This window comes from Pocillopora damicornis, chromosome 5, assembly GCF_964200805.1.
Source record: "Pocillopora damicornis chromosome 5, jaPocDami1.2, whole genome shotgun sequence".
NCBI classification, from domain to species: Eukaryota; Metazoa; Cnidaria; class Anthozoa; order Scleractinia; family Pocilloporidae; genus Pocillopora; species Pocillopora damicornis.
Window position 1 is genome coordinate 20,905,778 of NC_142674.1, and position 17,313 is coordinate 20,923,090.

Below are 17,313 nucleotides of genomic sequence, written 5' to 3' on the forward strand. Positions count from 1 at the left end.
TAAAATTCTTTAACAACATCGTCTCCAATCCCTTGGATTGTTTGTACCACTTACTGCCTTTCGACAACCGAGATCAACTTAGGGAGTTACGACGACGCAGACCATTTAGAGTTTCCTTTAAAACAAATCGGTTCAGAGATACTTTCATTCCAGCAAGCGCAAGACATTTTAATTGACATCTATTACAATTGTATATGGGCCCATATGTAAATTAGTTCCCTTTTAGGTTTGATTTTATTGTATAGTTCTATTATATAATTTGTACACCTTTGTAATTCAGCTTCCAGCTGCTATTAAGGTATTATTAATAAACGTCTATCTATCTATACTCCCGGATGAAGAGGGACAGTATCGATTTATACTCATGGGTGAAGAGACGCACTATAAGAATTTAAGTGCTTTGCCCAAGAACTCGACACAATGCCCCGGTCAGGCCTTGAACCTTGTGATCAACCGCGTTTCCCGTGGAGAGGATGGAAGCTTGCGGTCAGGCTCTGTTTATTAGTGTCGCCGAACACGCGTTTCTCAGCCCGCCGTAAGATTTGAGTCGAGTCGGGGAGAAGTTTGCCTTGGTCTTGGTACTAATAATGAGGTTACCAGTGCCAGACCCCTTTCAGACCTCTGGCTGGCTCGCGTTGCTTAAGGCCTTTTACTTCCCGGCGGGCAAAGAAAAGCCCGCGCCGAAGCGATAACAATGATAATAATGATGGCGTGCTCCCATAGCTTTCTCCATTTTAGTGTTAGATATCAAGAGGTCGGCTGATTTTATAAATTGAAGTGTCTCGCAATTTTTTACGATGCCGTAGTCATGTCTTTGTTGTTTCCTTTTTTGAGGCACGAAATGCAACACTTTGTGCATAAACTTGAAGGATACCTGTCAAACCAGATTGTAAACGTTACCTGGTCAGAGTTTCAAGAAGGACTTTTGAATGTAGGTAACCTGGGTATGATTTAGCTGCATAACACTTTAGAAAGTAAGTTGAATTATAAAGGAATTGTGAGTGGTAAAACGTTCGCCTTTTCACGGCGATTCATTCACAATTCAGATTCAGGAAAGAGATTGCATAATTTAGCACGTTCACCGCTGTTCACAGCAATTCTTGATTTTCTTTATTCAGGTAAGAAGCCTGGACGACTTACATGACCAATACACGGAGTACTTCCGACAAGCCATTTTCCGTTCCCTTCTCAGTCGAAAGGCAGCGCCTGTAATGAGCATCATAAGTGACCTGGGCACGCTTATACTCAAACTGCGTGCGCAGCTGTTGGCGTCCCCATGGCATCAAGACCATGGCACAGGGCACGTAACTCATCCCGCTTAAGACATCATGTGTAACACTCATAAAGTATTCAAGGAATACTCTACTTTCCTCTTCACAGGAGATGTGTTTCGGGAAACGACGTTTTTCTAAAGTTATTCTTCGTTCACAGTACTTTGGGACTAGAGAATTTGTTAGGTGTAACAGGGGTCTGTTGAATATAGTTGCGGAGCTAAAAACTGGTTTTTGTTTTTGTTTTGTTTGTTTTTTTTTTGCGCTCGGTCATTCACGTTTTTCCGCGCTTCAGGCAATTTCCTTGTTGTTTGTCTGAATTCTCATTGGCTCCTTGTGATAGCTTCCTTGTCTCTGATTGGACGTTGTGATGTTTTCTGTGTTGGTTTCATAACACGTAAGAGAAAAGCGCTCTGATGGAGTAAATGTTTTTTTTTTTTTTTTTTTTTTTTTTTTTTTTTTTTTTTTATCTTTTGGTCATGTGCGAATCAGCGATGGGTTCGTACTGCCGCACAAAAAAGATGCATCGGCGTGCTGTGCTCTCTGAATAAAGGTGTTCTCCTTAATTCAAGCAGAAGAGGAAAAATAAATCTTCAAACTGGTAGAACAGTATGTTCAGTTTTTTAGGATTTTAAGCGATTTTAGGCACTAACAAGAAATACTACGGGCTGTAAATGTTACCGGTTACCGCTCTAAAGGAGAACACTATACACTGAAAAACCGCTTGATTAAAAATTGACACTTATGTTTTCGAATTTTTTTCATGTGCGAATCAGCGATGGGTTCGTACTGCCGCACAAAAAGGGTGCATTTGGCTGGCCTTTTTATTTCAGTCGTCAGTAAACTTGTTTGCAGAGGTTATCAGTCGCACTTAGCCGACTTTGTACTAAAAATCAACTTCAACAACTTGTACAATGTAGAATGAATTTGTTAGCACTTGACCTTGACGTCACAAACAAATATACTCTTATGACTTGTGTTATTTATTACGTAGTGCTTTGAGAGACGTCACAATCACATAAAGCAGGACTATATTTGCAGGGCTAGTAACTTAACTTAGCAAAGATATGGTAGACGACTCTCATACTACTAACATATGGCGACTTTGGCGATGTTATTTTTATGAATGAAAGAGAGAAATACATTTTTAAGTTAAGATATGGAGTGAGAGATGATCACGCACACCTTTGATTTTTGTCTTAAGTTTTGCCATCAGACGCATTTTTGGCCTCACCCCCTCCCCCCAACCTCTCTACTCTGTTTCTCGAGCGAAATCGACCAGACCGCTCTTTCGAAAAAAGGCGAGCGCTTTCTGGAAAGTTCACAGCAAAGTTTTCTTGAAGAGTCTTCGTGACAGGTTTTGCTCGTGTTTTTAACACAAAAATTTTCATTAAAAAGTGGCTTTCTTGACCCACACGTCTTGCATGACGTTTAAAACGAATATGGAAACGAGCCCCTAGCCTCAAATGTCACAGAACAACCTGTAGGTAACAGCACAAATTAGTACTGACATGATTTCGAGTGAAATTTGGTGTTAAAAATCGAGTAAATTTTTCAAAGACCAAGTGAGTGCAATTTGTAGTCTTTGAAAATTGTTCAAGTGCCCCTTTACAAGAAATTGCACGAGAAATCATGTTGTTCCTTAGTAATAATAAACAGGAAAAAGACATCTCTCAAAGGCAAGGCAAACGGAATTTTGACAGCGTGCTCGCTATTTGTAATTTGTATTCATGTTCCAGCTTTGCATCCGTGTCACATGACAAATGCACTCGGTTTCAGCCAATCAGAAGCGCGTAAGTTTTTCGTGTATATTTTCAGTATAGGTAACAACATGATTTCTAGTGCAATTTGGTGTTAATAAGCACAAGTAAATTTTTCAAAGACAACAAAACTGTATTCGTGTTACAACTTTGCACTCGTGTTACATGAAAAAGGGATTCGTTTTCAGCCATTCAGACGCGCGTAATTTTTTCATGTATATTATTGCACGCAGATATAGGGTGATATTTCGAATCAAGTTACCGACGAATACACACCGACCCGGCAAGTAGTAACAAGAAAAGCGAATGAGAGGTTTGAAAGCATACCAAGCGCCAAAAAGTAGAGAAAGCACTCGATTACGTCTCGTGTTCCCCCTACATTTCTTTTGTGCTCCAGCTGCTTGTTGTTGCTTTACAACAAAACAAAGCTTCGAGGCTTCTTCATTTGTTAATGTCAATCGTTTGATATTAAAAAGGGGCGATTCACGCTTGAAATTATTGTCATTTGAAATATTTGTTGTTCTCGGCCAAATAGAGGCTAATTTTCACTATTTCAAATCTTATCTGCACTCTGCTGTTGTTTTGAGAAATGAAACACATCAGATGATGAAGTAAAAAATATTCCACTTTTGTTTTCAATTTCTGATTGGTCCATTCTATTTGAAAACCAATGACAGGTGTCAAACTCTGTGCAGAAGGCGTCTGACAGAACGTTCTAGGATGATAAATGTTTGCAGCCCTAAAAAAGTATTCATTGTCCTTAATACTCTTAAAAGTTGATGGGAGCGAGATGGTTTAGGAAAACCCTTATATAAACAATTCTTTTTGCCTAAAACATTTTTGCTGAAAAATTTTCTCAAACAAAAAAATGAATGAAATTGTGGTTTTGTATCTTCGGCTGGTTCCTCTGCATCCTCACGATGGTTGTAAATGGATACATTGCCGCGTTGAAACCTTTGAAATACTTGACTTTTGTGAAGCGCCGCCGATTGATTCAAATGGTTTTTATATCTTGGGGAATTCCTTTTCTTTTCATTCTTACTTTTTCTTGTCAGTTGGACTCAATTCACTCGAACATGCAATGACCATCGTCGGCTACTTGTATTTTCTTTTCGAGATAATCTTGTGCGAAATGCGAAATTTCTTACATCCATGTTTCTGGTTCAATTTACAATCCGAACTCTAGGGATCGCACTGTAGCCAGGCAATTGAATTTTTATCATCGGATCGTTAAAGTTCAAACTCAGAACAAATCAGCTGTAAAATGGATGGTTTTGGTAACGTGTGTGTTTCTCTTGTGTTACGGAATATTCTTGCGTTGAAGTTTATTATTTTTAACTGGTCTTAATGTGGTAACGATTTTTATTACAAAATAACTCTCCAAGTTATTAACTCCGGACTAAACCCTGAAGTTTACGCTTTATTCAAAAGAGATATAAAGCAAGAATGCGGAAGGCTTCTCTTCAAAAGGCATCGTTATTTAACAACAGAATAGTTTCGACGCAAAAAAAACATTAGCTAATGCATACACCTAAAATTTTCCTAGATCCCGAGGACTTCCGGTTCAGAATCTATCCGTGACATATTAATTCTTCTCTAAACTGCTGTTCAGTCAAAAAGCTTCCGATGAAACAAAGATAAGTCACCTTTTTAAGAGAAGTAGTGTTGATATTACATATGTCTCTAATATTTAAGACCACATGTTGTTAATTTTGAGGCCGTAGTTTACTGGAGAAAATGTTTTTCTTAAATTAATCATTTAGGCTGGCATGTATTTTAGTCTTAGAAACATCTGGTTCTTATAACTATGAGCTCGCTTTGTATATTTTAATGATATAGAATAAAATATATCATTTTCCTCTTCAATTTTACTGTGTTTTTTACTGTATGTTCTCTTCAATGTTTTAGAGTATTTAGCTCGTGTTGATAAATTACGTGATAACTTTGAAACGATTAAAAAAAGTGCTGAATTGCCTGACTTTTCGTCAGCGACAGTCGATTTGCATACGTGGAACTTCCCCATGAACTGTGCTTAATTTAGCGGGGAATTGATCATCACCTTAAATAGTCAATACCTAAATAAGATTCATTGATATAAATACTTTTAATTTCCCCGTTTTCATTTATATTTTTTCATATTTGGTGGCGTAGGTAACAATGATGAACATTTCCAACACTTTTTTATTCCGTGAAAGCTTATCTTGGAGATGCTCGTTAAGGAAGACCTTCGTTCGACTAAAAATGAAATACTTGACAGATCTTTAAGTCATGTAATCCCATCGGTCGAATGTCAAGAGAGACTGTCAAACGCTTTCAAGAAATTAATAACGTTACGTTTTCTTGATAAGTCTTTGTGAAATGCTTTTAATTTCTGTTTGTGTGTTTAGCAAAGAATTTTTTTAGAAAAGAGACGCACATAACCCACAAGTGTTGCATATGATGAACTTTTAAACGAGTATGAAAACGAGTTATTTGGTTGCAGTTGATGTTGAACAAGTTGTGAATAAATATAGTTTCTTAGACGTTTTGGTGTGTAGTATTGCTGAGCATTTTTGCGAGTTGTGCCGTATTTTGACGAGCCCGTATGACGAGTCAAAATACAAACAACGCCGTTTCCGAAATGCTTTACAGCAGAACAGTGCTTCGAGCCTTCTTTATTTGTTAAAAGCGTCTTTAAATTGATAATAAAAGGGGGCGATTTACGCTTATCACTGACCGATTGATGATTTTGAAATTTTTGTTATTTGAAATAAATTATTTGTTGTTGGCTAAGTTTCGTTAATTCGCATCTCATTTACACTATCATACTGTCTGATAGTCTCAAAAAAGGACTGCCGTAATTTCTTTGAATTAAAACACATTAGAAGATACATTAAATAAATGTTCCGCGTTTGTTATCAATTTCTGATTGCAATTGGTTTATTGGAAACCAGTAAAGAGACGTCAAACTCCGCGCATGAGGCGTCTGACAAGAACGTTATTAAGTAATGGATGTTTGCAGCCTTGAATATGACTTAATTAAACAGCATATATATTGCCATATTAACTTGTACGTGGGTTGAATGAGGCCAGATGGTTGAATAAGAACTCTATATAGACACAATTAATTTTTTTATCGTTAGAACCATTCAAAACACCCTTGGTTTGACCGAAGAAAGCAATTGAAAAGTCATAGACAGCCATTTCGAAGAAATTCAATGGAAACGTGGTTTTGGGTTCTCGGCTGGTTCCTCAGCATTCTCACGATGGTTGTAAATGGATTTGTCATCCTCCTCGTCTGCAGTAAACGTCAGCTTCGCACCAAAACCAACGCATTTGTCGTGTCTTTAGCGGTGGCTGACTTTGGTGTTGGGATGATCGTTGTTCCCTCATTTTTTTTTCTGCAGCCTTGCAACCGAATGCACTCTAAGCTCAAAAGAGAGATTAATTGTGATACTTTTACGGGTGTTCACTCTTTACACTTCGGGAATAAACTTGGTTAGTTTAGTTCTGGAACGTTATGTTGCTGTTGTGAAACCTTTGAAATACTTGACTTTTATGAAGCGCCGTCGAGTTATTCAAATGGTTCTAACGTCTTGGGGAATTCCTTTCCTTTTCATTTTTACTCTAGTGTCAATTGGACTCATTGCAATCGATCGTATCGAGACTCTCGGCGGCTACTTGAGTTTGCCTTTCGAGATAATCTTGGGCGTAATTCTAATCTTTTTTCTTGCATCCATGTTTTTTGTTGTTTACAATCTGAACTCTAGAGATCGCACTTTAGCTAAGCAATTGCGGTTGAATCATGTGGCCACTAGAGCTAAAACTCAGAACACGTCAGCAGTAAAATGGGTGGCTTTGATAACGTGTGTGTTTCTATCGTGTTACGGAATAATGATGCGTTGTAGTTTGTTACTTTTAACCGGTCATAAATGTGATAATGATTTTCATTACAAAATACCTCTACAAGTTATCAACTCTGGAATAAACCCTATAGCTTATGCTTTCTTCAAAAGAGATATACAACGAGAATGCAAAAGGCTTCTCTTCAAAAGGCCTTGTTAATAAAAAACAGAATAGTTCCGACGCAAGAACAACAGAGTAGTTAAGGACAGCCATTAAAAAGAAATTCAATGGAAATGTGGTTTTGGGTTCTCGTCTGGTTACAACCGAATGCACTCATTGCTTTGAAATAATTGACTTTAATTTGCAGCAAAATTTACTTTGGAGAGACGTTTTTTCTTTAAACCATTGAAGCTGACTTTTATTTTGATGTAGGAAACATCTGGTTCTCAAAATTTTGAGCTTGCCTCGCATAATAAAATGAAAAGAGTAAAAACATATCATATTCCTTGGCAATTGATGTGTCCGGTTCTGTAACAGATCGCTTGATCCACCCGTAGTTATATCCGACGATACCATACAAAATATTTTTAGAATCTTAACGTTGAGAAGGAGCTGTGCGCAACATTTTCTTGACATAGTATCCGTCAGTTCCTAGAGAGAGGTCGTGCTTCGGCGACTTTCGACCCTCAACAATCCCTGTGAAAACTTGACCTAAAGCAATGTCTTGCCTAGTTTTATTATTGATTTATAAATAAATATTTTGGGAGGCAGCCTTTCGCGGGGCAATCTTCATGTTTTTAGCATCGTTTCTGACCATTGTAGCCATCTGTTTCGTTCAGCATCCTCTTTCTGCCCCCACAGGGGATAAATGACGACCGGTCTCTTAGAGCCAATTTTTTTCGAAATTGCAAGGGAATCGGAAAAAAAAAAATATCGCGATTCTAGGGAGTTCGAGCGAGCTGATAGTTAATATGAGACAATTTGGAATTTAGCAGTGGCTCTTCGCAAGGTTACTGTTCGAGCGCTGTTTCGAAGTCTAATTTTGAATCTGGACAACGATTTCAATAACTGAAGAGTTATCTACAAGCAATAGTTGTGGTATTCCTATGGTTGCCGTGATACTTTTACCTCTTTATTAGAGTCCACGTAGTCTTTAAAAAAAGCCAACTATTGCTCATGATCGCACAAAACTAACCGAAAAGCTTGTCGTCAGTATTCAGCCCGTCGCATATCAAACTTATCCCATAGAAAACTGAACATTTGCTTAAATTGGTCCCAAGCCACCGTATTACTCACCTGACATGCGCAGAGCAATTAAATATGCAAAGAGCGCCAATGTTAAAAATGGCGGCCAACAGAGTGAAGCGGGAGCATAAGACTCCGAAGAGATTTATTGACGAATTCGTAGAAGCTAAGACCAAGCAATGCAAGAAAATAAAAACTACGGATAAGAATATTTATCCTGTAGAGATAATATAGGTCGACAAAGCGAGAAAACATGGCAAAATTCATTTCAAAGGGTACTGCGAGAAATTTGACGAATGGAGGCCTTGCGATGAACATAATTTGCCCGTAATGCGATTGGAACCGATGTCAAAACCAATCGATGATTCCTTCAGCGATCGCCAGCAAACTTTTTATGAACGCGTTTACAGGGAGATCAACCGAAAGTTGTGCTCCGGGCGCAGAGAGGATCCAGAAGTTCGTATTGAAATTCAAGTCGATGACGATGTTTTCTATAAAAGTCTTGGGAGGATTTCATCCAAAAAATATCAGAGGAATAAACTAATATATGAAATTCTTTCAAATGAAACTCTGGATTGTTATATCGGCACAAAGTGGAATGAGCGGATCATGAATGAAAACGGCGATTTTGCTTATGTTGTACCAGGGACTGTGAGATTTTGGTTGACAAAAAGAAACCCCATAGTGGAATTTGAATTAATTGGCGATAAATACGTGAGATCTGAAATCGAAGACGGGCATCGAGTCGTTTTTACATGTGTCCGTGGAGATGGCAACAGATGTGGATACAAAAATATGGTCCATCATTAATATATTTGATTTAGCACATGTTTATTGATTTTGATAGTTGATGTCAAAGAATTATTTTACTTGCATGTGAATTACCTTCATAAAATGTAAACATGTGGTTATAAATGACCCATATATTTCAGTCTGTGATTCTGTTGTAATCAATGCAGTAACATTTTTGAAAAAGACTCCTTGAATACTGTATACAAGAAACATTTCACAGGCATAGCAAATTATTCTACACAACGTCTACTAACAGTTTTTGGGTAATACACTCCTTTAATACATTGATATATTATATCATTACTGATTGATTAAATCACATCTTGGCTTCCATTTACCATCTATTTTAACAAGATGTGCACAGTAAGTGGGAGCATCGCATTTGCTGCATTTTGCAGTACATGTTTTGATGGTATGGCCAGAAGTTGAACAGTTTCCACAGTTGTAGCTTTCCTTCACCCTTTCCAAACCAGCAGCTTCCAAAAGCTGTATTCTGTGTTTTTTCAAGAAAAGTTGCTTTAGAGCAGAAACCCCTCTATGATTAGATGATCGAAAGTAGTCCTTTGATACAGTGTTGTTGTACTTCTCCATACCTTGCTGAGTGTAATAAGCTAAATTTTGGTATAGCTTTAAAAATTCAGGTACATGAACATACAAAGAATGCATATATGGTGTTACATCTTTTGCTTGGTAAAGGTCTAAGAATTTTTGAAACCATTTTTTGATTTTGTCCTTGAGGCTAGAGATAGCATCATCTGTAGTGTAATTAAGTTTAAGATCACCCATAATATCTATGAAATTACCCCAAAGGGCTTGCAGCTTGTCCACATTATGAAACTCTGGTAATAGTAAGTGAAAATTAATATGTTGGAAAAGCAAGAGTTTTTCAGGTCTAGTAAGGTCTCTGTACTCCAACTTCTTGCTGTCCCTATTAATTTTCCATTCAAAATTAATTCCAAGTGCTTTTACAAATTTCTCATACCCAGCCATATGTCTATACTTATTTCGACAAAACCCATTTGAAAAAGTAGATACCTTGTCAATGGCATCTTTCCTGCGAAGTTCCCTGATCAGAAGTTCAATTAAATTATCAGATATTCTCAAAAATAAATGTAGTGTATCAATAATTACATGGTCAATAGGAATAAAATCAAATAATGGATTGGTTTTACAATTATATTGCTTAGATTTTGCATACTTACCTATTTCTTGTAAATCTCTTGCCCCAAGAGATTTGTCAGTTATAGACCACTTTTAACTGATGTCAAACCTTTCATTTCCTGGGCACTTACACCAAATACAAGAGAAATTTTGATTAGCAGCCCCTGAACCACAAACACAGGCTAGAAACTTCCAGTCTCCTCCCAAAAAATACTCAATGCTATACTTATGACTATTTACAGTACTTTCTTTTAAATTTGACATTTCATTATTTAGATCAGCAAGGCTTTCTTTAAGATTGTCATAGTTCTCTGTTGTCTTAATTATTGCTAGAACATAGTTCCCTTTTTCATTCATTGCTGCATCCTTTTCATTCAAAATTGTGTATGTGACATTTTCAAGTTTAAGCCTTTTCCCAATGTTGGTACCATCACCACTGAGCTTTACTTTAATAGTAGTAACCTTGTCCAATACTCCATTTTTCTGCAGCCTTTTTATCTGTTCCTCAAGACTCTCCCTGAAAGAAATCTGTACTCCCTCTGCCTCCCCTGGTGTACTTCTCAGATTCCAATTGGCATTTAGTTTATCTAGGTGTTTGCATATTTTATATTTTGTGGGCATGTCTTTACACTTCATGGCCAACTCATGCCAAGCTTCATTAGATATATTCAATTTTTCCTTCAAGTAAACCCACATATTGATGTCATCAATATCATTGTCAGTCAGTTCTCTTGGCTCTGTTTCCAATAGTTGTAACTCTCCCTCTTCTACCAATGAAATAGTTTCATATTGTTGAGTGTCATTATTAAATACCTCAACCTTGGTGGCAATAAAATTGTAGAGGCCTAAAAATGACAGTGCTGAGTGGCAGTCTTCTTTAAATCCTCGCCTTAATCTTGCCTGATGTTGTTTGGTATAATCAGTGAAACGTTTGCTTTTGTTTGGACCTCTTTGTCCCTTTTTTTGCATTCTTGCTGCTTTTTTCGCAAATCTTTTTAATTTTTGTTTGTATTGTTCTTTTCTGTTTTCCGAATCCCTAATAACATCTTCAAACTCCTGCTCAATTTTTCATCTCTTTGCCTGCTCTGCGACTAAATCCAGTTCAGCTTTCCTTTTCTGCCCACGAAGCTGTTGGTTTTCCTCAATCAATGAGTTGTTTTCAAGCTCATGATAAAAAATTTTGAAGGAGTGGTTTTTTGCCTTCCACGCATCAATAAGCTTCTTTATACTTTCCCCCCCACTTTTTGACGCTTTCTTGAACGCTGAATGGAGGAGAGAAATATTTTTCCTGAAGACGTTGAGAATTCTGGAATTTATAACAACTCCGCGAATCTCAGATTCCCTCAATATTTTTTCCACGATTCCCACAATCACAGAATCAGCACTTTCGTCGTTCGGCTCTTGATCAGACTTCTTCGACAGGGAATATATGAGATAGCTGATTAAAAAAAAATCAATTCGGTGAAAAAAAATTGAAAAAAATTAAAAGAAAAAAGAAACAGGTTGGAATACACTTCGATAAACGCAATTTTTACTTACTTGTTTATTTCGTAAGTAAACCAAGGCAGTTTTTCCCCTTTTGGACCATTTGTTTCTTCGCCGAAATCGTTTTGTGCATCTACCGCCACCGCGAGAAGAGCCAGCGAAGAAAAAATCACCAGTGCGTAAACTTCGAGTCCCATTTCCCGAACCCAAACAATATCCAAACCTCATGTATTATACATCAAATTGCGCCAAATTTATTGTTTTTTTCGTATTTCGCGGTAATGACCAGTTTTAGGCATGCGCTTTAGAGTTATAGTCCCAGACTCCATGGCCACTGCTTGCATGTGGCGTGAACCCCTCTTCGACATATCTGAATCGCTAACCATAAGTCTCAAAAACCCGAACGAAATATTTTAATGATTTCCTTCAAATACAGTGGTATAGAAAGCTTATGTACGTTAGTTTTAGAAACTGAAGGTAAGAAAGATAGCAATTCAAATGAAATACACGAAAAAGAGGAAAATGTTCGAAAAGTAGCGTGTTTTTAACTGACCTCAGACTGCGTGACATGTCACGAAAATCTACAGAGGCAGATGTTAAACGTAAGTTTGATATGCAAAGTTGGAAAACTCATTTGAATTACAAATCATTTTCAAAGAATAAAATTCATGAATTTGCTATCAGTCTTGCACGTGGAAAGAGCTTACGAACTAAAATCGGTACAAACACACTTATCACGTTCCTTTGAAAATGGTGTCAAAATATGATTATCAAATTATTCGTAACGTTTTAAGGTAATTTTTTCTGTCATGACATAGATGGTTATCATAGTAACGCTACAGTCTCACTTTTACCTTTGTTAGCTCGATGACTCCCTTTTTCATATATATAAAATTGCAATTAGCATGCTACGATTTCTGCGCGCTTTCTCATCGGAAGAAAGGCGCTTAATAAAAGGGGTTCTTATTAACGAACTACCAACCTGTTCTGATTTAGCTTTAGGTAAAGTTTAAAAAGTTACAAATTAAGTGTCAATAGCAACAGGTTTTCCTTGCATCCTTACTGTCTAAGGAAGGAAGTAAGGCAAGAGGAGGGCGCTTATTCGAGGCGGGGGAAGGGGGTGGTCGTTTAATATGTTGGCCCAGGGAAAGGGCGCTTATCCGGGTGAGGGTGGATATCAGAGTGAGGGGGGTTATTCCAAGAAATACGGTACATGCAGATCAGAGCCAACTTATTTTTCAGATTATTTAAGGTAGCTCTGTTTTCAAAGAAAACAAATGAAAAGTCTGGGAGCTGAGATCCGACAAAGAATAAGTGATTAAGAGTATCTGTATTTATATGTCAATATAAAATGTGATCACCATATTTGAGCTTTTGATCAGGAATAATGATTTGCATTCACAAATAAAGAGTGGTCATCAAACGATAGACATGCGCATATTAACAGTTTATTTTTCTTTAGAGGGGTGTCAAGCATACACGAAAAAATCTGGAAGTAAAGAAATAAAGGGAATTAAAATAAATTTGGATATAACGCGCGCTGTCATTGGTTGAAAGAGCGTGCTCTCTAAGAGTAGAGAGCATAGAGCTGAGCTAAAGCTGTCACGCCATCTGCCAAACTGTATTATGTCCGACCTTTTCCGGGACTTCTTTCCAGCTTTTCTCTCGTTAATTGAAAGTGAAATTTCGGAACGAGCAAGCAAAGGGTTGCAAAAATGCCAGGCGCAGTAATTTACGTTACTGTAACGTGAGCAGAGACAAAAATCCTCAAAGATAAAACAAAATGAACAGTCCGAGGTTTAAAGGTTTTCACGCTCAGTTAGATGGAAAGTTTACGTACGGTAATAAAAATCAAACACAGCTAACACTTGTATAGTATATAAAGTTTCGTGTTCAGAAACAAAACAGAAAAAAACAAGAATGATGAAAAATATAGCTTGGCATAACTGTTAAAATTCCTACAAATTATGACGGTGTCAGAGCGACTGCGATCATGCTGAGGTCTATCGCGGCTAACTCATCATGGCGATCTTCGGTCATCGCAGTGGAGCAAGCCTCAAGAACTACATCGACTACCCTTTGGATGGAAAAATAAGAGCTTGCTCTGATAACCTTTCCGATGCACTGAGTGGAGGGCCACATCAGTTACTGCAGCCGAGGTTTACGGCGCTGTCATTCCGATCGATCTTCATGTCCTGGTGAATTCGGCTGTCGTTCATTCATAAAACACTCGCCTTGAACATTTTGTTTTCTTCTTTTCATGTGAAATAAGTTGCGTATTATTGGGAGCCACCATTGGGCGGAATTTCTCTGAAACTAAAAAACTTCAGGCAAAGGTGTTAAATTCGAAATTCCGAGCTATTTTAGTTTGTAAACTATTGCAGAATATGAACTTTGATGCTTTGACATTTTTGACAGACCATCAGATTATTTGAACCATTCTAACAGGGATTCTGATTGGCTTATTGTAGTGTGATTTATGAGAGTATAGAGCATGCTGACGACACTGTTGTTTTGAAAATTGAAAGTGATTCTTGGGAAATTTAACGGATTCTTTATTATAAAACAAATAGAGAAGCCTTGACTGTGCTCTGTTCTGTTTTATAATAAAGTTCGGATATAACGCGCGCTTTCATTGGTTGAAAGAGCGTGCTCTATGAGAGTATAGAGCATAGAACTGAGCTAAAGCTGTCACGCCATCTGCCAAATTGTAGCATGTTCGACCTTTTCCGGGACTTCTTTTTAGCTTTTTTCCGATAATTAAAAGTGAAATTTCGGAACAAGCGAGCGGGCAAGTAGTAACAGAAGAACCAAAGAAAGGTTTGTAAACATACCAGGCGCCGTTATTTACGTTATTAAAACGTGGGCAGATACGAAAATCCTCAAAGGAAAAACAAAATAGACATTCCGAGTTTTAAAGATTTTCACGCTCAGTTAGATTGCAAGCTTACGTACGGTAATGAAAATCAAACACAGCCAACACTCGTATAGTCTATAGAGTTCAGAGTTCAAAAACAAAACAGAACAAAACAGAAATGATGAAAAATATAACCAAACTGGCATAATTGTTAAAATTCATACTAATCATGACGGTGTCTGAGCAAATATGATCGTGCTGAAGTCCATCGCGGCTCACTTATCATGCCGATCTCCGGTCATCACAGTAAAGCAAGCCTCAGAAACTACATCGGCCGCCCTTCGAGTGAAGAAATAAGAGCTCGCTCTGATATCCTTTCCAATGTGTTGAGTGGAAAGTCACTTCAGTCACTGCAGCCGAGTTTTGCGGCGCTGTCATCCCGAGCGATCTTCATGTTCCGGTGAATTCGGCTGTCGTTCATTTAAAAAACACTCGCCTTGAACATTTTGTTTTCTACCTTGTCATGTGAAAAAACCCGCGTGTTTTTATGAGCCATAATTCGGCTGAAGTTCACCGAACATTTCACTTCAAGATTCTGATTTAAAAACTTCAGGCAAAAGCGTTAAATTCGACCTGCCGAATTATTTTAGTTTGTAAACTATCACAGAGTGTGAACTTTGATGGTTTTTGAACTTTGATGGTTTGACACTTTTGACAGGTTTTGTCTTGTACAGCCAATCAGATTATTTGAACCATTCTAACAGGGATTCTGATTGGCTTATTGTAGCGTGCTCTATGAGAGTATAGAGCATGCTGACTACACTGTTCTTCGCTTTGGAAATAAAGTTTGTTTTGAAAAATGAAAGTAATACATGGGGAATTTAACGGATTCTTTATTATAAAACAAATAGAGAAGCCTTGACTGTGCTCTGTTCTGTTATAAAGCACTTAGGAAGCGGCTAGAGCACTCAAGAAGTGGGAAGAAACACTCGACTACGTCTCGTGTTTCTCCCTACACTTCTTGAGTGCTCTAGCCGCTTCCTGCGTGCTTTATAACAGAACAGAGCACAGTCAAGGCTTCTCTATTTGTTGATTAAAGCACTTAGGAAGCGCTAGCGGATTTGGACCGGGGGTCTAAATCTGGACGGGTTCAAATCTGCTAGAACACCGGAAAACAAAAGGCAGTCGATCGTTAAAAGGTGTTGATAGGCCTGTGCGACTCCTGCCATTCGCTTGCGCTTTTAAATCTCTGACCTGAAAATTCAGCTTTTATTAAAACATATTTCAATGACTTTCCTTTGCGATGTGATAATAAGGGTTAGTTTCCTGTCATTTCCCTGTCTGTATGTTCTTGAGGTTTGGCAAAGCCGGATGAGATGTGTTACAAAAGGTAATATTTTTATGTGTGCGCGCTATTTTCTCTATTTTCAAGTACGTACTGTCTCTCCCGCGGAAGATAACTCCAGAGATACGGTTTTCAAGACCTTATTCTGAGTATTCCCTATTCGTTTAAGCATATTTGAAAATCTGTATGTTTTTTTATTAAACGTTAAGCGTGACGAATTTGGGTTTCTCCTTTCGCGAATACCATATTTAGGCCTTTGAGCGCATGACATAAAAAAAACAGTTCGTGTATTAGAAGGTCGCTGTCTCTTTGTAATACATTTGCATGTCAAGGGTCGATTCCCTGTTAAATAACTCGCGAATTTGATATTATTAACAGAGCCATCGGCTGTGAGCGTGACTGCTGCCAAATGAATAGATTCTTCGGCAAAGCTGTAATTTCGATTCTTTCTGAATCTCTTCAGTTGCCTCCTAACAAGGAATTTGTCACGGAGGAATAACGTGAGTCACGCAGGCCTAAAAACACTTTTGAACTTTCGAAGGAACGGCAACAGACAGTGAATCCTCATTACATTCCACGTTTATTCACGCTATCTTGCTGCTACCAGAGACGTTTACTCGACCGCGACAGGATGCAAATGACTCAATTTTCGTTTTACGACCATAATGCAACGCAATCAGAGTACGCACACCGCCTGCACTGACACGGCAAGTAGTAACAGGAAAGGGAAATGAGAGGTTTGTAAACATGCCAAGCGCTAAAGAGTAAAGAAAGTTCTCGATTACGTCTCATGTTTTCCTCTACGTTTCTTTTGTGTTACGGCTGCTTCCCGCTGCTTTACAACAGAACAAAGCTTCGAGGCTTCTATATTTGTTAACGTCACTCATTTGATATTGAAAGGGGGCGATTCACGCTTGAAATTATTGGCATTTGACATATTTCTTGTTCTCGGCCAAATAGAGGCTAATTCTCACTATTTCACATCTTATCTGCATTCTGCTGTTGTTTTGAGAAATGAAACACATCAGATGATGAAGTAAAAAATATCCCGCTCTTGTTTTCAATTTCAGATTTGTCCATTCTTTTTGAAAACCAATGACAGGCGTCAAACTTTTTTTGCAGAAGGCGTCTGACTGAACGTTCTAAGATGATAAATGTTTGCAGCCTTGAATGCTTCTTAATTAAACATTATCCATTGTCCTTGGTAACTTTTAAAGGTTGATAGGAGCGAGATGGTTTTATAAAACCCTTATACAAACAATTCTTTTTTGCCTAAAACGTTTTTGCATAAAAATTTTCTTTAACAAGAAATTCAAAGAAATTGTGGTTTTGTATCTTCGGCTGGTTTCTCTGCATCCTTACGATGGTTGTAAATGGTTACAATGCCATGTCGAAACCTTTGAAATATTTGACTTTTATGAAGCGCCGCCGGGTAATTAAAATAGTTTTTACATCTTGGGGAATTCCTTTTCTTTTAACTCTTGCTTTTTCTTTATTGTCAGTTAGACTCAATTCATTCAAACATGCCATGACCATCGTCGGTTCCTTGTATTTGTTTTCGAGATAATCTTG

The 17,313-nt window shown here is 37.8% G+C and overlaps 1 protein-coding gene across 1 annotated transcript; it reads right to left on the bottom strand.

Annotated features, from left to right (window-relative positions):
* Nucleotides 1-8,182: 8,182 nt before the first annotated feature.
* Nucleotides 8,183-11,736, bottom strand: LOC149045896 (uncharacterized). The gene is made up of 2 exons (XM_089208383.1): nucleotides 11,594-11,736; nucleotides 8,183-11,492 (listed from the first exon to the last, which is right to left on the bottom strand). Exons 1-2 carry the CDS (start codon nucleotides 11,734-11,736, stop codon nucleotides 11,123-11,125), a joined length of 513 nt encoding a protein of 170 aa, XP_089064509.1. The 3' UTR covers nucleotides 8,183-11,122.
* Nucleotides 11,737-17,313: the final 5,577 nt, after the last annotated feature.

What these genes read in the sequence shown, in the direction of transcription:
- LOC149045896 (XM_089208383.1), bottom strand. Translation starts at nt 11,736, where the DNA reads ATGGGACTCGAAGTTTACGCACTGGTGATTTTTTCTTCGCTGGCTCTT. An exon ending in TTTACTTACGAAATAAACAA is followed by an intron (nt 11,493 to 11,593) that starts GTAAGTAAAAAT and finishes TTTTTTAATCAG; the next exon opens with CTATCTCATATATTCCCTGT.